We start from the raw sequence: 26,122 nt of genomic DNA on the forward strand, positions 1-26,122 counted from the left end.
ATCTTACTAACCAGAGCTGAAATAATGGTTTGTGACTGCACAGTCATTCCTAATATAATTTTGGATAAAGATGAAACGTGATAACCAATAGACTGCTTCCATGATAATAGTCCCAAGTCAGACAGTTTTCCTCACGTCACCTCTTGTAAAACCGAAATAGCACTCCCCCGTCCTCAAAGGAGTATTGCATGGGTAAATAATGCTTGCACTGGGACACAGACAAGAACTATCAACTAAAGTGGGTGCTTTGGACTAGACTGAGAATTGTTCTATTTTTATGTGGAAAAGCACATCCCTCAAAACAGATCACTTCCCAGCTGCAAGCCAAGCCAAGATCACCAAGAGCAGGAATGAACCTCTCATCCTTTGCCATCAGGCAAAAATTCTGTTCTATGGCACAAGAGCAATGTCAGAAGCTGCACAGTTCCATCCCTTACCTCATCCACCCTAAGGCTTTACGCCAATGGAACCAACAGCTGACCAGCAAAGGCTGGAATGTGGAAAATCTGAAGTGGCAACAATATTTTATTTCTCCCTAAAGTTCTCCTTTGAATGAATAATGGCTCCATTTTCCAGGGCTTAGCAATACCAGCCATACAAGGGCAGGTCACTCTTCAGTGGATATCAGCAACGGCAGTGCCCAGCGCTGAGAACCGAAGCAACCATAAGAAAATAATTTTCAGTGTTGTTTCTTTTTCAACCCAATGTTCCTCTTTAGCACCACTGTGTACCTAAAATGGCTCTGTGGTCCCATAAGAGGGCTGGCCTCTTGTCAGCAGCAGACATCAGATGCAAGTGTAAATAAGGATGATACAAATGGGAGGTCATTAAAATTCTGGTAATGCTAATTTGGCATGACACCTCTAATGGGTTATATCTTCACACTTCAATTATCTAATCACCTAAATTCTTTTAACAAATTTACATTTCATTTTATACATCAAGATTCAAATAGACTTGTTCAATTCTACCTCCACCCAAACTGCACACATGCTCAATTCAGTTTCTGTATTTAATACCATCACCAATTTTGAGACTGTAATCATTAACCACATATAGACACAGCTAGTACAACTGCATGTTTCTATATACTTAGGCATAGAACTTCCCTTGTCTCTAAATATATTTTCATTTTTTACAAGTTTTTCAGATCTCAGGAGAGCCACAAAACTTACCTTGTTGGTAGGATATATTTTTGTGAGAGAAGTGAAAGGGAATAAAGTGACTTTAAATCAATAATTTACATGTCACGTTTCAATCCATTTCCACAGTCACGTTTTACAACTTTGTTTTCTGGTTTAATATAACAAGTTAATCTGACTTGTTCAGGAAAAGTAACAACAAAAGGAAAAAAAGCTTTTAACCATTCACACCTTCCACGTAATGCTGGGATTTTATTTTACATGGAAGGTTTAATGTTCCAGTTAGAACATTCCACTTGTGCAGACTTTCATTTTCTAAGCTGTGATTTTCAGGAATTTTGAGTTATTTTCAGACCATTTCCTAAACTGGGAACTTACATAATAACTTTAAATGGCAGCAAGTAAAGCTGAATGTCTTCAGAACCATCGGGAATGATTAGTTTCTTTCAGAATGTTATTTTTAAAGAACATGTCAGATAAAGAACAGCCAAGTGTGACCATTAGCTCACTACATAACCACAGGTATATAAAATGACAGAGAGGTTTTGTTTTCTGATTAATTGACTTCTTCACTACAATGTATTTTCCTATCAGCAATAGTTTAAATACAAATTGGGAATTTCTTAATCCATTTTATATAGATTTTTAAAAAATCCCTGAGTAGATAGTAGACTTCTTCTTTATCCTTCCCTATAAGAAGGAATTCAAATAGCAGCCAAGTATTGTGTTAGTGTGATACAAAGGGGGGTAAGACACTTTATTTTTAAAAAATGTGTGTCCATGAGGAAGATGGGATAAAAGAGGTGAATACATTTCACTTCCAGTGGAAGCTGGCAAGTATAAACAGAACTTTTGCATATTAGGATTACTTAGGCTGCTGCTAAAGATATGGAAAATGAGTTCCAGGTGGTAGCTGCAGCCTGACTTTTATGAGGTAAACAGCAGAAAAAGGAAAAATAAGCATCAACAGGACTGAAAAAGGCACAGCACAGCACCAGTCTTACACAAATACTCACGGACAAATGTAGGAGCAAGACACTTCCTACAGGTTTTTAAGTTAAAGCTTTGTGATGGCAGCTACCCTTCTCTACAATACACTGAAATCGTGGGAGTCCTCAAATATACCAAGTTACAGAGAGGTAAAGCTGCTGACTTACTAAGCAAGATGTACAAAGGACAAGGAGCAATGCACTGAAACTGAATTAAGATGAACTTTCCTCAGTAACACCCCTCTCAATTTTGCACAAACACACAGTAAGTATAACTTTATTTAAAAATTATCTACTTTTAATAAGAAGGCAAAATTATAGTTTGCCATCTGGTACGTGCTCAGTGGCTGTAATGCTGCACTTGAAGGCTGAGCTGCATTTAACATCTTCTGACAGCAATACCCAAACAGAAAGAGCCACCTTGCAGAGCTCGAAGTTGGCCATTCTATGGGAGGAAGTGGCTCTGCATCTCCAGCTGCTACTAATGCAGGCGATGGAACAGCACCTTACTCCATCTCACCAGACTGTCACCAATATTTCTAATATTCAGGCTCACTGCCAACTTTACTTTGCAATCCCTTCACTCCCACTATGTGTTTTGCACACTTACAAGCACACGGGTGCTGCTTGTGGCTCTGAACTCCAGTGGAAGATGATGGAATGAAATAAGCTGCTCATCTCAGTTGCTCTTGCTCCTAGGAAGTATTTGTTTATCTAGAGCCAATCACTGCTCCGGTGTCCATGTAATGACTTCCTCAGAGCAGGCAGAGATTACCCACACCGCTGATCACTTTATTACTTCAGAATGGCTGTTTATTTACCTTAGTGCAGCAGTAACACGCAGGGATAAAGCTTGTCACAGCTGGGCAAACTCACCATATTCCTTACGCAGGTGGTCTGGAATGTGCGGCTCATAACCTTCCTTCTCAGGGACCTCCACAAATTCATCTTCATCCTCATCGTCATCATCATCATCCGAGGCTTTCATCTACAGAGATATTCTTGTTGGGGTTATTTTCTTTTTGTTTTCATGTGAAGACTGTTTTTCATTTCCCTTCACATTGAAAATATTTTGCAGACATCCTGATAGCCCTACTGAGACTTCTCTATGTCAAAAGTATTTCCATAATTATGTATTTAATCTTTATCCAAGATTAGGCCTTTGCTTAACATTTTATCTCTAAAGACATATTCTATCCTAAGGGCTTCTTTAAAGCCCCTTTTATCCATTAGAACACATGCAGTTGGTGAAGTCTGAGGAAGTGTGAAACTATAAAATAAGACCAAAAAATCTTAGAATAACATCAAGATTTTGACTTAATGAGCTAAGTACAGCCTTACCTCTTCTCATATGGATGATTTTACTCATTTAGCAGCACCCAAATAGTCTGTGGCATGTTAAATGGTATCACAAATTGTTTAAGAGCTCAAAACCAGAGCAGGCAAGCAGGAGGGGAAGCTGATGAATGGGCAAGCTAATAGTGACCCAAATAAGAATATTCAGGTCTGTATACTACAGTGGTTCACTGTGCTTCTTCACAACAGCACTAAGAATAATTTGATACACTCATTTCTTAACTAATGCAGTACATACCAACCATTCATACCACCAGACAGCACACACTACTCTGGTTAAGACCAACAAAACAGGATATTCTTAAATGCACACTTGGTCTGTCCTGCAGTCTGAAATTGAGGATCTATGACTGGGTGAAAAAAAAAATTGGAGTTCCAACTAACCAATGTAATTTATCCACATAAGTGGTTTCCTAAATATAATTTTAGCTAGCAACTTCTGTATATGTGCCATCAAATCTATACTTTTTCTGAGCTTGTTCCATACCTGAAAATTATTTTAGTTCTCAATTACACGTAAGCTAAAAGAATCTGTGTCATCAGACATGGCCTGTAGCATCAGAGCTTTAGAAAAGCAAATGCCAACTACCCTGAAAAGGCAACGATGGAGACTTTAAGCTTTATTTCTTTTGCCCACAATCAGAGTCACCTCATTCCCAACAACATAATTACATTATTGTATGTTTGCCATGTGCTTTTACCAGGAAATAGTAAGGGGTATTCACTAAATCCAACCTCAGCACAGGCTATCACTTTTTCCACTTCATTGCAGCAACCCAAAGCAATAGATAAGGAATACCATAATTTTCACTATTTTCAGCTGTGTTCTCTACTTCTATTAGTGCACCTGGCTTCTGTTAATATTCATACCAGCCACTCATTGTCACAAGCACCAGAGGATACTGCAGGTTTTGCCTGCAGCAGAATTTTCCCAGTTTAATTCACTACTCTAATCTTGTGTCACAGCTGAGTTCCTTTAAATCATACATATATTCTGAAGCCAAAACTCTAGCAGCTCATTTTGGTTTACTAAATGTAGTTAAAAAATTAAAACAAATAATAACTTAAAAAAAAAAAATCAGTCTTTCTTTTTGGCCAGTATTAACTGTAAGCTGGACTGAATTAATTTCTAACAAAGAACGTTAATTGATATTAATACACAGATACACAATAACACAATGAATGGGTGGTACAAGTTAGAAATAAGATTCTTCCAATTGTTTCAAAAGTGTTTTGATTTAAGAAAGCTGCAGTTCCAGTGAAGAAGTAGAGAAAAAAAACAGATTTACTGTCCAGATGATGAGAGCTGATTTACTATTGCATTCTTACCAGAGAACACCTAATTAGCCTTCATTTTAAAATAAAGTCTAAGTATAATAATGCTTGAGAGCACCCTGCTTCCAAAGACAGGTAAGAACCCCAATGCAGTCTTAGCCCAATTGTCCCCACCTCAAGAGCTGCCAACATTCAGGCTCTGCTGGTGGATCCTGCACCCTTGGTTTACTTTTTGTTTCCCACTGCAATAATTTTTCCTGATCTAAAGAAAAGCAGCAGTTCAGGCCATACCTGGCCCAGCCAAGACAGATGCAGACCGAGCCTGACCTCCTCAGCAGAACTCAAAATAGAGTTCTAATCAAAGAAAGGATTAAATGTTCCACCATTAATCAAACTCACAAAGCAGATTTGAAAGCAGAACATCTGTCTGAAACTACAAGTTTTAGAAGACATTCCTAATAGCCTTTAGAAAGAAAAAAAACCATCATGTTTTGTACTGCACATCTGAAGAGGGCTAGAGATTGAAGAGAAGTTAGTTGGTTTGTATTTTGGTTTTGAAATTCTGCAGGTGTTGTCATTCCCTTTTCATCTATTAGGAACAATTTAAATTTGGAAGTAACCTCCAGCAATATATAACCTCCAGCAAAAAATAACCTCCAGTATTTCTCCAGCTACAAGAAGGACATCATCATAATTCTCATACTCAGGTTCCATTTCTTATTAGCTATTAAAAAAAGATTTCACCAAGATAAAACTTGTCATAGACGATCTTAGTCTACAACTTTGTGCCATAATGTACAAACCGACTGTCACATCATAAACAGGGAAAGTAAATTCAGTATATTTCCTTAGTTTTTATTAAGTCTGTAAACAAATAAATAGCAACAGGTTTAAGGAACAGAGAAATAGTGTCAAACTAGTGAGAGGAAAAAACTCAGTTCAGCCTGATTATTTAATTTAAATTGCCAGATTATACCTAAAATAGCAGGGATATAACGCCAGTTCTTCCTTGCATGTCATATCTGAGAGGACTAGAGGGAGACAGGGTACTATCTTTAATTGAAATTTCACCTAATTTGTTCATATCACTGGAGGCACATATCTCTCTGTATGGTAATATACTAAAATTCAGTGGACTTCACTAATCCTCCACTTGAAAACTGCACTGGAAGCAACTTTGCTGTATTACCTGCATGATCTAAAACTTTAAAGCATGTGAAAAGCCTGACAGAGAAAAGGCATAATCAGATGCAAATTCACTTTGTTTAGGTACAATCCATGAACTGTGCATTCAAGTACTATAGAAAACATTAATCATAGGAAACTGTAATTTTTGTTATCAGTCTAACACTAATCAAAAGGGAAACCTGTCACTACCGCTGACCTGTGAAACGTCCCAATTATACTCTTCAGAAATGACAGGAGCACTTAACTTCCTCACTGAGTAAATGACGACAATCAATCAAGTTTGAATAACAATGAGCCACGGAGCTGAAAATTATTTTTTGTATAGAATCTACCCAGGAATTTATGAAAGGTGAAAAGCAACCCAAGGTTTTAGGGGCATTATGGCTTTCAGCTAGTGCAACACATATCAAACACTAAACAGAATTTATGTGTTTTAATTTTCTAAAAGGTAGATGTGGACTTGGTGCTACAATGCATAACATATAATGCCAGATTTTAAATATGGGGGTCATTTTCATAAAATATTATGCGTATTGTTCACACCCTTGAATTTCCCTGGGCTCTTCTATTAAATTTAGATTTCCTGTAAAAAAAATTAACTGCTTAGCTAACTATCAGGAATTAAGCCCTCTTTTCTGTTCAAACAGACATAAAGTCTTTATCTTGATAAAATCCTTAACAAGATAAATAAGTTACCTTTTTACTTTAAAATATTAAAGTTGTCACCATTGGAAATTCAAGAAGTTGCACAGTAATAGTAGCTAGCTATATCTCAATTTACTTCATTCCAGTGGTATTTTATCAGAACCATCCCATTTATGCTGGTTTGATCCACTTCCTTTCTAGAGAAAGCAGGAGAGCTCACGCGCAACATTAATGATTAGAAAAGTATCTTTTTTTTTTTTTTAAGTTCCACCTTTCAAGCATGAAGAAAGCTCCAAAAGCAACTTCTACAGATGTAGTAGGAAAGTTCAATCACCTCCTACCTATGTTTCCATTATAAGTAAACTTTTTCGGTCAATAAAAAAATAAAAATAAACAATCCATCATTAAATCAGAAGAAATAAATATTTAAGACAATAGTTTTAAGTGGGCAAATTAGTAAATGATAATCCTTTTAGGAATAAGTGGTTAGGGTACTTGCAAACATGAAAAAGGAGACTAAGATACAAACAAGCAATATGACATCTCTAGTGTGCCATGTCTGAAGGGAAGTAAAGTGCAAGAGTAAGTGATAAATACCGTAACGTAAAGCTTTTCTTGTAGTGTACAAGATTAAATACCTCGAAGATAGGTAGTCACACAACTGCTTGTTTCTCAATCACCTGTCAGAGAACGTGAGAAAAAAGCTCCTGGTTTCAAATCCATTCTAATTATCAGGTGATATGAGGAAATTCACTAACACAGGCCACCAGTCTTATCACAGATGGAGGGTGAACGACCTCCTGTCACTGGATAATGGTCCACCTAAAGAGAGACCAGATCCCTAAACATCAGAGGCTGCTTGCACCACCGCTGCTCTTCAAGTTCCATGGGGAAGGGAATTTTTAGCCTGTTAATCTGCTCTAAAATGCTGACATTTTTTATCTATTTATTTATTTATCTAAGTCATAGAATGATGTGTTTGCAAAACTATGTGTTGGTTGTTGGTTTTCTTAATGTGGTAGTACTAGCTATCTATATTCCTCTGAGGAGAAATGGGATTTAGCTAGGCAATTTCCAGATTCCTGAGTTGGACTGATTTACATATGAGAATATGGTTTAAAAAAAGACAGAAAACATACATGCATTATTTTCACTGTAATCACTTGGAACATCTCAATTCTCCTGATTTTCACTAAAAACTTCAAATCGTGCTGACTATTCCAACTAGACAAATGCAATCAAACCATTTCCTCCCAAACTCATTTCAAAAACTAGAAAAAACAGATGTTTCCTTATTACTCTGCATTATTAAAAATACTGGAAACAAACACGGAATGCCAGTAGAAATGCAATTGTTTCTTTTACTTTGTAGTCAACACTCCAACGGCCTCCATCTGTTAGTGCAGCTCAGTGCAACCACAGCCCCAGTTAAAGGCCTTGATCATCCATCCCAACCAGTAATAAATGTGAAAAAAGCCTCCACCCACCACAAAACACTTGGAAAGATGTGAAGAAAAGCCTTTGATCCTTTTCTCGCTTTTATACAAATTGACGGCTACATTGTTATGAGGATTAAAAACCCGAGTCTCTGCAATCATAATTAAAGCAAGCAATAAAATTACTGAAATATACAATGCAATCAGTTTATAGGACTAGATGTACAGCCTCTAATAATTATTTTAGAAAAAGAAGGAAGAGAAAAGATAGCACATGAAGAAGTCATATCTACTCACTAAAACACCACTTGCAAACTACAGCTGGGACCATTAAATAAATTTTGCATGGTCTAATTAACTTGGTTTGCAATCTCAATTACTTTTCACCCAAGAAATCACTTTTGTTCAGTTTTATGCGTGCCTGTTTCCCTTTTCTAAAAAAAAAAAAAAAATGATGTAAGGCATCCTCAGACAAGTGAACTCTAAACTTCATTTGTCTTTCAGCAGGCTTGATGGCTATGCATTTAAAAACCCATTCTATCTTATAAACTAAAAATTAAATGTACTCAGCTGTGATGGTCGTCATTGCATCTGCTATTTATATGCTAATACCCTCACTGAAAGATCTTGCAAATTATTCCACCATGCCAATATCTCATGTGCATCTACTCAAAGCCAACTAAATATTTTTCTAGAAGATTTTGGTTAGGGAACCAGAATATTTATTGCTGTAGAACCTAGTTAGAGGGGCAACCTTAAGCACATCCATTTTTTATTCAACTGCAACACAAAACATACTTCAGTCACGTTAAATGAAATTTGGGGATACTGTATGTAAGAAAACAGTGACTGGGGTAAAAATAATTTATACAGTGCCAGTAATAGAATCTGAGTAGTCAAACAGTGTATCTTAAATGTAAAGACAAGTTTCTCCTTTTCCATTCTTTTATATCATCCAACACAGAATGACATGAAAATAAATGCTGGCATTTGGACAGATTTTAGAACTATGCTTGAGTTTTCCCAAGTGCAACACAAGGAAAACACAAACTACTAACAGAGCTGTATTTATAAGGACCTCCCACATACCCTCCCTCCCCTTCACTTTGTGATAAGAACATAAATTCAAGCCCTGATGACTGCAAATTAGATATGTGGTCCAGGCAAAGCACATTTTACGTTCACCCGTAAAAGTATCACCATTCATTCTATGTGTAGTTGCTCAACAGCACATAAGCATCTTGGCCAGGCTGACTTTTATTTAGGAATGCACTTTTCACATTATTTCCTAATTTCCAGAGTTAGTAAAAATGCTTAAAGGGTTCCAGCCCAACACTTAGACAAAGCACAACATTGGAGAACAAGCATACCTTGCTCCAAATTGCTTTAGCAATATAACAAGTACCTGATGAACCAGTTTTTCTCTAAAGCAGGAGTCTGTGAGGGGCAAGCTCAAAAAACAGTTCAAAAGACCCTGAATCTTCATGAATCCCTTCAGAAAAAAATGGTATGTCCAATAGACCCAGTGTACCAGTGTGTGCCTTTACAGTTTCAGAGGACAGCAAATAAATGCAGTCTAGAAAACTGGTACACTGGACAAAATTATTACCCGAGGAAGATATTGCAAGGCAAGTTCAGTATTTCTTTAGTAATAACCACCCAAGATGTGTCCTCAGATGTATTTTCATACCTCACTACTTGGGCTCCTACTATCCACCAAAATCAATAAATTGTAAAAATCATCTTAATCCTTAAGTAGGTACAGCAAAAAGGCCAAGTTCTCCTGAATAATCCACATTTTTCATAAAATAAGTATCACATTCAGAGGAGATGTAGCAGTTTTACTTAAATTAGTGAAGGTTTCCAAGTCTAACAATGCTGTTCCATTCCATGCATCCCAGGGAGCTAAAACTTAAGTCTGCTACCCTTCATTATTCAAGGTAATGAAGTCCCCCAACATAAGAGAGAATTGGTTCCTACAAAATTTATGCTCACCACCTATATTTGATACCTATATTTAATTTGTTTTATCCAAAGTGACTATAGTGTCAGTCTCTTAAATGTCATTGTGTAATATTTATACAAAAATAAAGGTTACATCTTACTTTTAGAGTACAGCAACATACTTGTCCCATGCAGTTGCTGTACATACTTCAGGCACAACAGCTTATTACACAGTAAAAATCAATATACTTAACAGTAGTATCTGATACGTTATTTTCATCACATGTTTCATTCACCCTGGGAGATGAGCTAATCATGAATCACTTTGTCAATCTGAATTCTCTGATTAAGTAAAGATTGACCTTTATAATCAGATCTGCATTACCTGAGTTTACTCAGCTTCTGAAAGGGACAGTGTCACTATCTGAGCTTAGCGCTGCTACAGAAATCTTCTCTGGATTAGGTTCCAGCCAGTCCAGGTCCCTGCAGTAACAGGACCTCAACTGTGGGTACAAAGGAGGCACTGGGAATCATCAGGGGAGGAAATAGAGCAAGACTATCCCTTTTCATTTCTGCTCATGTTTAGATCATATTTAAGCCAACCATAAAATCATTACCAAGATATGTAAGCGGCTGTTCCCGGTACAAAAAACACCACCTGCTAAGAAGCAGATCTGGTAGCAACATAACACACTAAGAAATACCCAGTAGAACTTCATTTTAACATTTCAGGAATTGTAGAAATGAGTGAAATAATTTTAACAGAAGAGGAGGCAATCATAAAACAGCATTGCACATATTATCTGTGCCTTGAAACCCAGACTTTTTTTCTTAATTCATGGGTAACTCTGAGTACGGAAACTTTGTAAAGTCCTACTCAGTTTTTCTTTCCTTCAGACAAAAGGAAAGGTTTGCATATTCAAAGACTGTGGTGTGATGAAGAGAGCAAAGCTAGAAGCCAAGTGACATGAAATCATGTTTAGAGTCCACACTTAGCCTGTACCCAGAGCAGAGTCCCCAAGATGTTTCCCCTTTGTACAATCAGTAGGAAAGCCCTAATTTTGTCGCTAAAGAAAGCGGCTCTTGGATAGCCAATGTAAAGGTCACAAGTGCTACCCTGAACATGTGAACTGCCCTTCTCTTCTTTCCAGATTACCCATTTTTCCTACACACCAGCCCAGATGAAATTGTTTAAAGCCACTGAGAAGGCTGTAGTGAGGTCCAGGACTGGCTATATCCATTTCTGGACCAAAAAACTGGTTTATGGTCTGATAATGCAAAGGTTAACCAAAAATACATCTTTCTTTACACCCCCCTAGAGAAGTCTTTAGATTTTCCAGTGCTTTTCAGCTAGTGCAGGTCATCTATGAGATGATGAACTGTACTCCTGTGATCCCTTGAAATATTTTAGGCAACATTGAGCTATTTAATTTCTTTACTATTCAGAGGCCTATACATGATAAAAGCTAAATTTTAGAGCTGAGGAGAAGAAAAACATCATTTTCATCTAAATGTGGTATAACAAGATTCCCATTAGCACCCATCCATGCAAAAAAAAAGTTCTACTGCATTTGATGGATTACCACCTATCACTTAGGCCACAGCAAAGTCATGGTGCTAAAACTTTGTATCCACCACCAATGCACACATGCTCCTGTCTCATAAGTCAGTCTGTACACACAGACACTCTAAAAACAAACTGCAGCTGACTTCAAGGATCACATTTATAAATTCACTTGAACTGCACATTCAGATGCTGTTATTTTTAACGGGTAAATATACATCCCAATGACATAAACCTAATTTGTTACAGACAGGTTAACAAATTATTCTATGCAAGATACATATAGCCTTACATGTATTTCTGATTGTGGATTTCAGGTACAAAGATACTTCAGATGTGAATACATTTACTTTAATAATGCTGCATCAGCTACATTTAAATGCATTAGTATGTGTTTCAAGCCTAAAAATTTTCTTCCTTTTCCATTTTTAAAAATACACATTTAGCAATGTACCTCTATAAACCTCACAAATAAATTCACTTCAATAAAACTGTTTCCCCTTGTAAAGTAGGATGGATAAAAAGCTGAAAGCAAATTTATATCTCCTACTTACAGAGTACACACTGCTCAGTATTCATAGATGAATCAAGGCAGATGACCCTTCGGCCTGAAAAACTTAAATACTTAACATAAGGGTTAACTTGATGATGGAGACATCCTCCTTTATTTTACACTCTATTAGAAGAGCTCCAAATTGCATTGTGCGACCTGCGAATCAGATAGGGATCAGAGGTCGTCACAGTGACAACCCTAAGAATTCATGGCTAGATCTGCATAACAAGATATTTTTAATAACTTCATAGCAGTGGCAGGCTCCATGGCCAGGGCAAAGCATAAAACATACCACAGCAACACTCAGCTCTAGGGAAGAAACAAAACCAACCAAACCCATCACCCAGCTGATCAGACACTTTAATAAGGGAGTGCTGTTCTGAGGGCTAATTTTACAGTGTTTTGTTTTATATCAGTCCTACATCCTAATAAAACTTAAAAAAATAGAAAGCTTTTAGCTGAAAAGTGATTACAAAAGAGACATTTAACAGAAATAATAACACGACAAACATGACAATAAAACTAACGACAACTAAAATAGGGAGGAGGGAAGAGAGAGCATCAAGTATGTGTATGACCTATTTAATATTCTGTGTTTACTTTTACAGTTATTGTTGACCTGGCTTTTTTGATAAAAAACAAACAAACAAAAAATTTAAATGTTTACCAATTTGACCATACAAACATTAATAAATTTTATTGTTTATTCCAACCACATTACATGCTAACAATGTATAGAATCTGGTAAAGACCATCTTTAGGTGTAATGCTGATGTACTTATCAAATATTCCTGTATTTCTCTATAGAAAACATACTAAAACTCAACATCAAGTTACCATTCAAATCTTAAAATGAAATTCTCCCAGTTTTCAAAGGGCAACTTTTTGTTAAGAGGCAGGGTTTTTGTTAAAAAGCAGCACCTGGGGTGCTGTTTTTCTACCCAGGTGTCTCTCCTGCTGCATGGTCTGAGCATGTTTTAGCAAATGTGATTTCAAGCACTGTGAGGGATCGCTGAGGACAGTTACCTGACTCCCAGAAACAACTTCTCTAAAATGAACAAGAGGAAAAAACTCTAAGGATGTGAGTACAGGAAGCTGTTACAGAAAGCTGTCAGTGGGACTGGATTCTCAATGGCTACAGAAGCAGAAAACTAAAATTCAAGTGCAGCTTTTTTTTTCCTAAAGCAGGCACTAACTTAATGAAAAGACACACTTGAAAAGAGCTGGTTATAAAGCTACAAAATGATCAGGTAGAAATAACTCGTTAGGATTGCTAAAATTCCAAACTGTAGTTGAAGACATGGGGGAAAAAATCAGCAATAGTCTTGTAGCCAAGTAATTGGTAGAACTCTTGGCTTAATTTGTAACATATTAAAAATTTAACCTTTTAATGTATTTTAGGACTAAATAATGAGCAGCAAATATTTAAATTGTAAATTTGTAACAATTTTCTGACATTACTCTTTCTGAAAAAAATCTGACTTGTATTAGAGTGAGGTTTAAGTCTCAGATTCTGGACAACACAAGGACAGGCTCCTCCAAAGCTAATTATTAATGGCATTATTGAGTTCAACCAGATGTTTCACATGGATAAAATTAAGTACACGAATAAATCAAGATCCAAGTGTATGCTTAAGACTTGACAGAAGATAAGGAAAGGTGAAACAAAAAGTAATGAATACAGTTAATGAAAACCTATATATCCCTGGTTGTTAATGTAATTTGAAATTTAAAATTCAAGGTGCAACAGGCAGACACAGTAAGTGATCCCTCTGCTGACAGACACAGGAACGGGATTTTTCTCACATCATCTTTCCTCCTGGATTCTGTCTGTCCAAGTTTAAGCCAGCCTGAGTACTAAACCTTCCATGGCTTTCCAAGGTAATTACGTAAGATATAAGCATACTTCGAGTCTACAAAATGCAGCTAATGAGCTACATTTCTATTAACAATGTCAGGATTTCAAGTATTATCCTGATGGGTAATTTTTAATGGAAAGGGTGTCAGTGAAAGGTAGTGTGCATGACTTAAAATACAGTACATACTTGTCCTCTCTAAAACTGCAAGTTCATTTGCATCTAGTCAGCTTCAAATCAGACACTAAACAAGACAAAAAAATTAAAACCCAGTATCACAAGAAAAGGAAGAAGACATTATGAAACAAATCTATTTCTAACCAGCAAAAAAATATTTTAAAGAACAATTTGGTCGTAAGTTATTCCTGCAAAAGAATCAAAAGTCCGGAAACAGTAATGTCTATTTAAACCCCATTGTAAGCCAAAAATTACAAATTGTACTTCTGCAATAATTCAGAGTCACGAATTAACTTGAAGTGTCTTTGGTATGTTGCTGTTGTAGTAAGTTTACCTGAAAACAGACTGAGCAGATGGCTGGCTTTGGATCAAGGCGGCACAGAGAAAAACGTGCAGCGTGCAGTTTGCACTCCCTCTACTGGGCACTGGAATTATCCCGAGCGGGCACTCAGAGAAGAAAGGGCCATGTCCGAGCAGCCCGGTACCATGAAATAAAAGCCCTTTTACAGCTCCCTCTTCACCTGGATTCAGCCAAAGCCCAGATTCACAGAAAAACGAATTTCAAAACCCTCAAAATGTTTATACCCTCAAAATGCATTTCCTGTCAGAAATTTGACTGAGACCCCAAAGAAGGATTTCACTACAGTGAACGTAACTCGTGTAAGCACACAAAAACTCATTTGCCCGTGACCAATATAGGAAGCCTGTCATTTTTTTTTTGTCCACCCTCCACCCATTTGAAAAAGTAACAGCTCATAAGAAATGCCTTGACTTCTGATCTGCTAGGGATATAGCAGTGGGAATGGGGAATGCTTAGACTGGGCAACTGGGATGTATTAATAATTACAAAATCTGCTGCAAGGGATTTGTTTCTAGACAGTCAAAGGATAACCTTTGTTTTTCTTTTCCCTCTCCTCCCACAGCTCCTGAGAGGCAAGCACAAAACAGACACTAGTCGTGCTGGCAAGGCTTAAGTGTCACACAGAAATGATGGCCCTCCTTGTAATTAAGGCTCTCTGATGGTTTGTGTTCTTCACTCTCATGGAGGAGGAAAGAAAGAAGTGGTTATAGCTCATGTCACTATAAACCATTTTAAGTTGAAGAGTCTCACTGTATAAAGTTCTGTGCTTTCCTTCAAGTGACTTTGTATAAGGGCTCCCTAAACATACAGAAAGTTCTCCTTTGGTTTGCAAAGCACTGTGACTTTTCCATTTTCCAGTAAAGGTAAAAAAAACCTTCAGAGGAAGTAACTTGTGCTAATTGTGTAATAGGCTCTGATTGCCAAAGGCTCCTGCCCTGGAGGCTTGTGCTCTGTGATATGGAAAATGAAATGAGAAGCAATGGAAAGCATGGATGTAATAACAAGGATTGCCAAAAGCCCACACCGTGTGAACCAAGCAAATATTTCTGTGGAATCAGGCCAGGTAACCATCAATTTCTTGCTCTCAGCTCTTACATCCAGCTACACTGCTGGTATATTCATACTGAACTGCAGCATCAAGAATTACTCCAGATATATACAATTATTTGCATTTCAGCCACATCCATGTGTAACTGATCAGCTAAAAAAGAGGAGCAATGACACATGGCAATGGTAATGGACCCCAGGACCTTCCCTCTTTAAAGTGGCAATTTAAATCTCTGTGGGATTGAGAGTTATAGTAGAGTTCACAGTAATAAATTTCCAGTTTCATTGTCTCTCACTAAACCCTTCCCTTTATCAACTTTCTTGATCTCAGTTCGAGGATGGGTAAAGCCTTTACTCCCTCTGTTCCCAGACAGAACTGGAACAAAGCATAGAACAGAACAGATGAAAAGGGGGAAAATCAGCAGCCACAGAAGCATGGAGATTGAGCATGAAGAAAATGCAAGAAGTCCCAGGAGAACAGGCAAGCCCAAGTCCCCAGCCAAGTTGCCAAGTCCTCATCATTCTGTTTTGTATTTGCTAATTAAATAAAACCACTCTCTCCCCAAAAGAATGGCTTGCTGTGGAGCAGGATTATAATAACAGTTGAAATGAACAAATACACAAACAACTCACCTCTAAGTTCTCCAGTTAAGGATACAGCGACCTCAGAACGCATCCCCAGAACTGCCATCCTATCCAAACACAGACACAGCACAGACCAGCTACAAACCAGCTGACATGGGACCCTCTGTACTCAGCCACTTGATTCACATTATCCCTCCCTGCTTACTCAATGCTCCCCTTCATTTCCAGGTGTGCTCATGTCCACACGTGAGCAGATACAGCCTCTGCTGATCCCATGTGCCAACAAATCACATTCCTAAAGCACCATGCTGTCAGGACACGGTGGCTGGGAGCCAGGGCTTTGAAGGACAGACAGGCTGTCTTCTTCCCTTGGCTTTAGAGATACAGAAGACAGCAAAACTTTGGCATGGCAAGAGCTGTAACTCCAAGGACACAAGGACGTCCAGACAAAGCCACAACACCTAACACAGGCAGCAATGCTCAATTAAAGAGGAGATGTGTGCAGTGTTTCACATGCTGACATGTAAATATTTGACAGATGGGGATTTAATAACCATGCTCTAAGAGATTCTGTTTATTTTGTTCTACCAGACTCAATTTGCCATGTTTTTACGTTTCAGTAAAGTCATCTGACACATGAATAAAATATAATTTATACAGTTTCCTTCTGCAGTACAAAGCTCTCTATGTTCAGGTTATAAATTTAAAATAACTCAGCACTAACACTAAATTTGGTTATTTTCCACTGGAGAAAAACCCTAAGAATATTTATATATTGTTTTCAATGCTTAAGTTAACTCAGTCTGCATTGCTTCATTTTGAAAGTATTGTGAGTGCAAGGTTTTGGGGATTTTTTCCCCTTTTAGCAATGAATTTATTAGCTTTCAAATTAATATAGGCATTAGCTATAAAAATGCTATATAAACCTATAGCTAGCATCGGTCACTCTCGTAAGTGGCAACAATACCACTCTAAACACACACACATTCACGTACACACACACATGAAAATCAAGGCTTGAATGTCTTTTATATCTTGCAAGAAATATAGCAACCAATATTCCATGCAGAGGTGCAGCAAATGAAGTCCTGTCAAGCAAATGGCAGGAATGACAGCAGATGTCTGGATTCCTTCATAGCTGGTTGCATAAAGGTAGCACACATATTTCACCGGAGACAAAAGCCTCTGACAAGACAGTCTTTCAGTACTTTTCATTCAGAGTTGGCATTTTTGACTGGTGGGGCACATCAGTAGATGTTAAGATGATGAACCAGATTAATCTTGATTTAGCTTCATTTGTACAATGAAAGAAAAGTCTACAACACTCAGTCATGGCTAAAAGAGGCTACAGAATTTAGCTCAAGGTGTAATGTCCAGATCAAATTCTTACAATCCACTAAATTCAAACCAAACACTAGTCTGGACCCTGAGCCAAACCACTTATTTTCATGTCGAGCTACACAGTTATTTCATTTGATCACAGCCAACAGAAATGAGTATCATGCAGCTCTGCTTTTTATCTACGTAAACAGGCCATAGACTCCTTTTTGGATCTGAATAATGTATTTGATCTTTCAGCCTCTGTTTATTCACAAGTTCTACCTATTTCACAAGAACTGTCATAGGTAGTTAATCTCTGTGAAACAGTTTGATGCTCTACACTCTCCTATGATAACTTTAATCACATTGCATGCTTACTAGAGAGAGTAAATGCTACAAAGCAAAGAAACTACTGTCCTGGACTGAGAAACTCTCATAGTTCGGTAAGTTGTGAAAGAATGTGAGCAGTACAGTGTCTACTGATAAATATGCACAAAAGCAGCTGAGTACATAACAGTGTTACACATGAAGCAACTAAGAGCAAATAAAATCTGCATTTAACCACTTCTCTATCCTAAACAACAACAGGGATGCTTTAAATGGTTTTGGTCTAATAACCATTATATAGACTAATATATAGGTGTTTACTGCTCCTTGAAGGAAGCTACAAGCAGCTGAATTAGTGTACTTTACAATAAACCTGGGGTTCTGAAAACTTTCCCAGGTTAGGGCTTAAGAGAAACAGCATTTTTCTATATACAAGCTAAGCTTTACTAATGGTCCTCTCTAGTAAAACAGAATTTTAAGAAACTCACCACTTTTCCTTTTCTTGCTTTAAAGGAAATGTTCATTTCCTTATATTTCTTCATAGCAGTCTCCAATTTATTCTTGAGTTCAATGGCGCATCTTAGCCGATCATCATTGATTCCTGCTCTGGTAAGTAGCTGCAAATCAAGAAAACAACATTCTTACTCTCTTCTTCTAGAAATCTGACCCAAAAAAAAAAAACTTCCAGTTTTACCTCATAATTAATGGAACAACGTTGTCACAAATTCCTTTATTTTACAAGTAACAATTAGTGAAGCCTATTCTTTTCCTATCTAGAATATAAAAACTAATAGCAACTAGTGAAGCCAAAGAATGAACAGCTATTACAAACATCTTCTGAGAGTGTCCTTCTACAGGCCAAATTCCATGCAGGAGGCTCCATGATATACTGATATACATACTAATCTGACAGAGATGTCTAACAAAAACAAGCTGTGTTTTACTTTAAGACTTTGCAAAGAAGCAAAGTTTTACCTATCAAAAAAAAAAGAAAAAAAACAACAAAGAATTGCCTATAGGTACCCACACCCAAGGCTGAGAGCTATCAAACAAGCCACATAGCTCCTGCAGTCTCCTTTAGTCCACTCTTACTGAAATGGAAATCTTCTCTAATTGTTCCTGTTTCTTCAACCTTCATTTCCTTTTGGCTCACTCTCCCTCAAGCTTTACTGTACTCCAGTCCTTGTTTCACCATCTTTTTATTAAAAATATTACGAAAAAAAATTATTTCTTTATCCCACCTGAATCCATGACTGCACAGAAGGCCAGAACTTATTTCTGAGAAGTTTGTGAGCATCCATGACACTACTTATGATGGCAGTATTATCTTCATTCTCTTGCACTTTTATATCTGCTCAAAACAGGGGAAGAGAGTTAGTGGGTACATTTGTAGTATCTTCACCACAGGAGCTAAAGAAGGCAAATTAATCTTTCTAAGATATTTGAACTCTTCAGGGAAAGTTACAAACATCAGAATGCTTCTCTGTTCAGAACTATTCTCCTACTATCCACACATTCAAAAAAACAGACTAAAAGATGAAAAGTGTTCCAGCATGCCAGAAAGAGTAGTTAAGCCATCACAAGGAATCACCAAATAAACCACAGACAAGGTCAGTCTTACTATTTACATTACACCTTGTCCCAAGTTCAAATGAACTGGGCCTCATCGTACCAGTTTCTTTATATTCAATACAAAATAATCCCTACCCTGGTGGTAACAGGGACTTGACTGTCAAAGAAGCCAAGTATGCCATTAACCAAGTAAAAATTATACTTTTCACCCACTGTTGTCAGCAAACAGAGAAGCAGATACCCCCTTTACTGTTTGCACATGAAAGCCCCTTAGGACAGGAATTGTAAGAGACTTCCAAAACACAAACCATCCTGATTTTTCTACAGGTAACTCACATAAGCAAAGTTATACAAAAAAGGTGTAATCCCTTCCTATGAAAACTACTTACTGCTTCTTGCAAGCTGTCAGTAGCAAGGAGAAAGTTTCAGAAACACTCAACTGTAAGATTTTTAAACTAGCAGCTTATTCTCCAGCTACAGACAGAAAGAGGTGAGTAGAAAGAAAATTAAATATGATAAAAATATTTTTTTTTTCAACATAAGAGATTCATCTTATTATAGATACTACGAAGTGCTGTGATGGGCTTGCAACAACTAATAAGAAAGCTCAGTCTCAGAAGGTAATTAATGAAATCTGCTAATCACACACAAGGACACCCAAAATGAAGAACACTTACTAGAGGAACCAGAAATAGAAAAATAAAAAATAAACTTAAAAAGAAAAATTAAAGTGGTGTCCAGGAATCCCAAAGCAAAATGGTGTTCAGTAACCCCAGCATTTAAGTAACAGAAACAAAACCAAAAACCACAAGCACAAAGCCCTTCAGAGAAAGGCTGCCTCCAGCTATAAGTCAAAAGTTTTTCCAGGTACCTGTGGAGATTTCAAGGTCTAGCGTATACTTATGTGAAATAAGCCCATGGTTCCTAACAAAAGTCTGGTAATCGTCGTCATCAAGAGCAGGGCCACTGGATTGAACATCCGAGCATGTCCCTCCATCCAGCTCCTTTTGCTCAGGCTTCTCATGTACCTCTTTGTTTCTATCAGGTGTAACACACTGAGAAACAGGAAGAATGTCCTTGCTGCAGCATGGCTGTTCATCATCCATGCACCCCAAATAGGATGGGTAAACTTCCCCCTGGGAGGACAAGGGGGATGCAGGTCCAGCCTCATTAGCAGACATTTGTTCGCTGAGCTCCGGTTCCACGTTGTTCACCGCAAAATTGAAAGGATCTGGCATCAGAAGCTGGAAACAGTTTTCCATCTCTGTCAGCGTATCAGCAATCTCTTGGGACATTTCTATCAAGACACAATTGGTTTATAAAATTGTTAGATACTGTAAAATGTTAATGTCTCCAGAGCAGACAGAGAGTTACAAAACAAATATGACTGCCAAAGGGGGAATTCATTTATCCAGTGACAACTGAGCCATACAGATCTTCCTCTTCTCCAGAAATTGTCCTTATAAAAGCAACAATACCTAAGCAAGAAATCTAGAATTTCCTGAGCCAGTCATGTAGAATCAGGGCTCCTCCTTTCCTTATCCTCTCCAAAATTTCAGTATGCAAAGATGAGTTAAGTACTTCATAGAATTTGAAGCAAAACAAGGTTGAATGAAGATATTCTTAATGCTCTTGGGGGGTATTCATTCTACAACCATGAATTTTATAGCTGTGTGTAGGAATAGCCATGAATGTATGTTATTGCTCAAAGAGATGCTACTGATACAAATTAGTTTAAGAAAGTTAAATCTCTTTAAAATTCCACTTTTGTGCATGAGAACATTTCCAGCATGTAGAATAAATGGAGACACAATTGCATGCATTATATACACCAAAGTAATTTAATTAAATAACCCTTTACCACAGCAGAATAATATCCTTACTATCTCTGCTGTTCTTTGGGGTGACAGAAATGTCTTTGCTATGCATATATTGCTCAGAGACTCAGGCCCCAGTTACACTTTCTAGCTGCACTATGATACTTCACAGTTATCCTACACTGCATCCAGGGTTCCTGTACAGACCATTGCCTGTATTTATGGAACACAATGACTATATATAAGTAATGTCATCAGCCAAGAAGGTATTGGGAAGTCTGTGCCTTGTCAATGACACAAAAATTAAGTCACCAGCTCCAAAAAGTCTTGTGATATGCTTCTTAGGGGTTATGCATTCATACTTTACTGAATTAGAGACCAGACTATCACTTGATAACATTTTCTTTCTTTTTCATCTCTTCCTACTGAACTCACAAGACAGTCACTTCTTTCCCCTGATATTCTTTAGGTAAGAGAGAGGGAGGGTTGAGCTCTAACAAATGCAGTATTCCTGCTTTCTGTGGTCAGCTATTATCTGGATAGTTATTCTCTCAGAATTTGTTTCAAATAAGCTTAAAAAGGTTGCTTTAAAAACAAACAAAAAACCAAACCAAAAACTCACTAAAAGAAGCAAAGCAACCAACCTTCCATTTCTTTTTCAGTTCTTTTGACTTTTTCTTTGTAAATGTTCTCCAGTCGTTTTTGTTTCTCCTCCTCCCTCCTCCTTTCAGCCACAGTTCTGGCATGTACATCCTGAAAATCCACCTAAAGAGGAAATTAAGAAAAAAGTGTAACATTCCTCATAAGAAATATATAGAAAATCCATTTCCTAAGATCCTTATCTGTGGTGAAAAATCCTGCAACATCAGCAATCAGCCAGAAGCTCAGCAGCATTTCCTTTTATCTCTTCTCCTCCTCGAATCAATAACTACAGCAATTGTGAACGGAGTTTTTACTCCTACTAATAAAGGACTGTTGAGAATCAATGGCTTTCAAAAGGAATCATAAGGTAGAAAAACAAACCCCTTAGATTTTTACATCCAGAGTGCAGGAAGGAACTGGGCTTTGGGAGACTTCTGTTACAGCACTGGAGACAAGGAGTTAGGGAGAATGAGCAGGAAGAGACTATGCAGGGTAGATATTAAGGTTACATGAAAACATCACATCAGGTCCACCAGGAAATTTAGGAAAACTTGTAAGCACTATGACAACTAGTGTATACATATATATATATACATATATGTGTATATATATATATATATATATATGTCCCTTAAAAAAGAACCTTTTAAGAAAGGAAAGTAGAAGGGAAGACCTTCAAATTCATTAAAAATGACCAAATTTGTGATTTTACAATTACCTTTGCTGCTTATCAGTATTGAGGGAAAAGTTAACATTCAGTCTCACTTCCTTATGGCTGAATTATAAACATAAATCTAAACAACTCAAAATGCTGTTTCTTAAAATATTAGCAATATTTTGGGATTTTTTTTTTTTTGTTTGGTCTTAGACGGGATAGTGGCTCCCAAATACCAGCAACCTACAACAAAGTTCTGGAGTCACACAAATGTTTTTTATCTAAAAGCTGTCACAGAGACTGGCATGTAGAGTCTCTGTCAGTTTAGGAAATAGGCCCACTCACCAAGCTGGGGGTTTTCAGAAGGAAATGGGTGAGCAGAAGGGTGGTAAGGAAAAGAGCTGGTTTCACAACATACAGCATCATATGGATCACCAGAGTGAGCTTTTTTCATTTTCAGGACCTGATTTTTCTACAGGTTTGCATAGTTCCCCACACAGAACTGGGAGAAACAGATCCTCCCAAAGAGCAACACTGCCAACAAAAGCAGAACAAAGATACAGAACTCAGGAACTACAGCTACTGTTTGCAGGCAGTCAGATTGGACTGCACAGAAAACCAGACATAGCTACAGCTTCCTAAAACACAACTTCTGCCTCATGCCAGAGTACTCACAGCAGAGTAATTTGCCCATTCTTTCCCATTCTCCATACCAAAAGGACCATGAAGCCTTTTACTGCTGCTCTGTAATTATGGAATTAAATGTATGAGGAGCAAAAAATTGCTCTTGACTGAAAGGATATTAAGCAGCAGGCTGAGACAACTACTCCAACTTTTGTGAAAATACTGGAATACAGCAGTACTATACTCTGTGTGGATCTCTTTGAAATGCTGTTCACTTTGCAATTCCAGCTCACTCCATAGTTCCACCCATGCATTCCTCAGATGCAAAGATACTACAGTATGAGTCATGTGCCCAAATATGCAAATACTTGGAAATACGTGAAATATTTTTCCCCTTTCTTCTTCTTTTAAACTTTGAGATAGGAGTTTGAAAACAATTACTTTCATGTATACTGAAGCATTATTTGCTCCTAAAGTCAAACATTTATAGAGGCACCTACTTGGTACCTACACCTACCGACCTATTAACACCAAAAGAGTGGGGAGCTCTTTATCTTTACACCCGAAAAGGGCAGCAGCTGTCATCTTCTGACTGTTTATAAAAGTGATTTTGGTGATCATTAAGGAAAAAAAACAACCAAAACCCAACCACAGATCACATAAAGAGCTAACACTCCACCCAAGTTGCCCTATACTACTGTGCGAAACCTGTAAAACTCAACAGCTGATGTATTTTACTACAAAATAGTAGCAAATGCCTCCTCAAAACTTTTGGTTACTTCTCACACTTCAAGTATTAAACTGGCAAAGGGCCAGCTGGCTCATATCAAGTCTTTAAGTACAAGAGTTACCGAAGTACCTGAGGTTGTTTCTATTGATATTCATGCTTGTAGAGAAACTCCAATTCAGCTGCTCTAGAAAATAGCACAGCTTGTATCAAAACATGGAGAGGGATCCCCCAGTTGCTACTGGGAAGCAGCCACTGACCACAGGAGCACAGACAGACCCACCAAACTTCAGCAGAGTTGTACACTTGTGTTCAACTGGGTGAAACTGTATTATGTGTTAAACCCCCTTGTCTCAGTCGTGTACTTCTCCTCATCACTGTCATTTAGTTTTCTTTCTTCATTAAACAGACAAAAAAGGAGAATTATAAGACAATCATCTTTTGTGAGCAGATGCCAAAATCTGTATAAAAACCCAGCACAGTACAGTTCAGGAGGGAACACCATTAGCTTAGCATGGAACCAGAACAACAGAAATACATCAGGTATCACAAAGGTTTTTTATCTGCTGTTAGGAATGCTGAATCTGTCTTTCTGAAAAGAAAGAAAACCTGTATGTTTAGTGAAAGCCTGTTATTATCGTTGTAGATGGTGTGACTGCTAGAATAGCATTCCAAATTTCACTGCTGCACCTCAGAAGACAATAAAGCAGCAGGATGTTCCAAACACAGTTAACTTGAAGTGACATCTAAAAGCTAAGATTTACATATATGAAATTTCTCCTTCACAAAACCTCTTGTATGGCACAGTAACACTGCAGCTGAGAGTGGTAGGCACCTACACTTGTAAAGTTGTATAGCAAAGGGGAGCTAGAACTGGGCAGCTCACTATAGAAATCAGGCTAGTTTAAACTGGCATAGAAAGACTTAATAGCTGTTATCCTCAGTTTAAGGCATGACCATTATCTCCCTTCCAAAAAGGGCTAAACTTTGGGGCTCCAGTCAGGAATCAGAGGGTGAAAGCCAGCTGGGTGAGCAATACTTGCACCCGGAAAAAGGCAGAGCCCAGCTCTAAGTACAAGACTGGGGTTTCTAAAACCTACAGTACTGCAAGATGAACAGAAAGCCTACGGTTTGTTTTCCAAAGACCATGCTCAACAGGAGGTCTCCTACAGGCAATGTTATTTCCTACAGCTTTTTTATTACATTTATTAGCCGCCTTGCTTTGAACAACTCCCGGTGATCATCACCTAAAAACACACACTGGAGTAACAGCACAGAGTACCTTTTTATTCTGCTTTAGGAAGTGGTATCCCAGGGAAAGCTGCTTGTAGGCCTCCCCATACTTCTCATGCCAGTCTTGCACTGCCTTTATGGCCGCTTTCCTCAGCTTCTGCGCCACCTCTTTGGGCGGGGGAAGGGGCTGATCGTGGTCTATCCCCACCGTGAGCTCCAGGAACTCCTGGAAGTTGGAGATAAGCAGCGTCCTGAACTGGTGGGACCTAGCGAACAGCTCCTGCACGACCTGGAACGCGGAGAAGCGCATCTCGGCGTGCTCCTCTTGCAGCCGCGTCAGCAGCAGGTGGTAGGCGTGGCTGATGTGCTCCTCCGACGACCTGAGCACAGAGAACAGGATGAGAAAGGTGGGGGAAATTATTTGAAAAGCGGTTCAGCGCGTAAAAACGTACGCTTGGGGGAGGCTTAATTTATTTTAAATTTGAAGTGAGCAGCTTCTCTACTGGCAGCACCCAGTCCCCACAGCAGGCCCCAAGAACGACGCTCAGGGCAGCTCCGCTCAGAGATGCCCGGCCCGGGGAGAGCCAGCGGGGCCCGACTCTGTCCCTCCCTCCGGCCGTACTTGCAGATCTTCTTCAGCTCCTTCATCCTGCCGGGCTCCAGCCGCGGCTCCCCCGAGGTGGTGAGCTCCTCCACCAGCTCGACCAGGCGCTGGTCCATCTCCGTCAGCACCGAGGCACCGGAGCAGTCGGGACAACCGCGCCCGAAGGTGCCTTCAAGACGGGGTAGCCCCGGCCGGGAACCACCAGCGTCGACGGGTCCGGCCGCGTCTGGGCGGCGCCATCTTCCGGCCCTCAGCGGCGGCCCCGCCCCCAAGGACCCCCCCCCGGCTCTTTCCTTGGCCCCGCCCCTCAGAGCGGCCCCGCCCCGAGGAACCCCCCGCTCTTGCTTTGGCCCCGCCCCTCAGAGCGGCCCCGCCCCCGAGGAACCCCCCGCTCTTGCTTTGGCCCCGCCCCTCAGAGCGGCCCCGCCCCGAGGAACCCCCGGCTCTTGCTTTGGCCCCGCCCCTCAGAGCGGCCCCGCCCCG

General features: G+C 38.8%; 1 protein-coding gene across 1 annotated transcript in view; it reads right to left on the reverse strand.

Moving 5' to 3' along the window:
- Positions 1-25,905, reverse strand: part of UVSSA (UV stimulated scaffold protein A) — a 49,331-nt gene extending 23,426 nt beyond the window's left edge. Inside the window, exons 1-7 of the mRNA XM_042053170.1 lie at positions 25,658-25,905; positions 25,085-25,415; positions 21,799-21,919; positions 20,209-20,634; positions 19,007-19,116; positions 18,254-18,382; positions 3,008-3,119 (exon numbers count right to left, since the gene is read on the reverse strand). Coding sequence (XP_041909104.1) covers positions 3,008-3,119; positions 18,254-18,382; positions 19,007-19,116; positions 20,209-20,634; positions 21,799-21,919; positions 25,085-25,415; positions 25,658-25,755 — 1,327 coding nt within the window. The 5' untranslated portion in view covers positions 25,756-25,905. The remainder of the gene's footprint in view (positions 1-3,007; positions 3,120-18,253; positions 18,383-19,006; positions 19,117-20,208; positions 20,635-21,798; positions 21,920-25,084; positions 25,416-25,657) is intronic.
- Positions 25,906-26,122: the final 217 nt, after the last annotated feature.

The sequence above is a fragment of the Corvus kubaryi genome, unplaced genomic scaffold, assembly GCF_017639235.1.
Source record: "Corvus kubaryi isolate FWS band 111438036 unplaced genomic scaffold, C.kubaryi_AGA036_p1.0 split1-131, whole genome shotgun sequence".
NCBI lineage: Eukaryota > Metazoa > Chordata > Aves > Passeriformes > Corvidae > Corvus > Corvus kubaryi.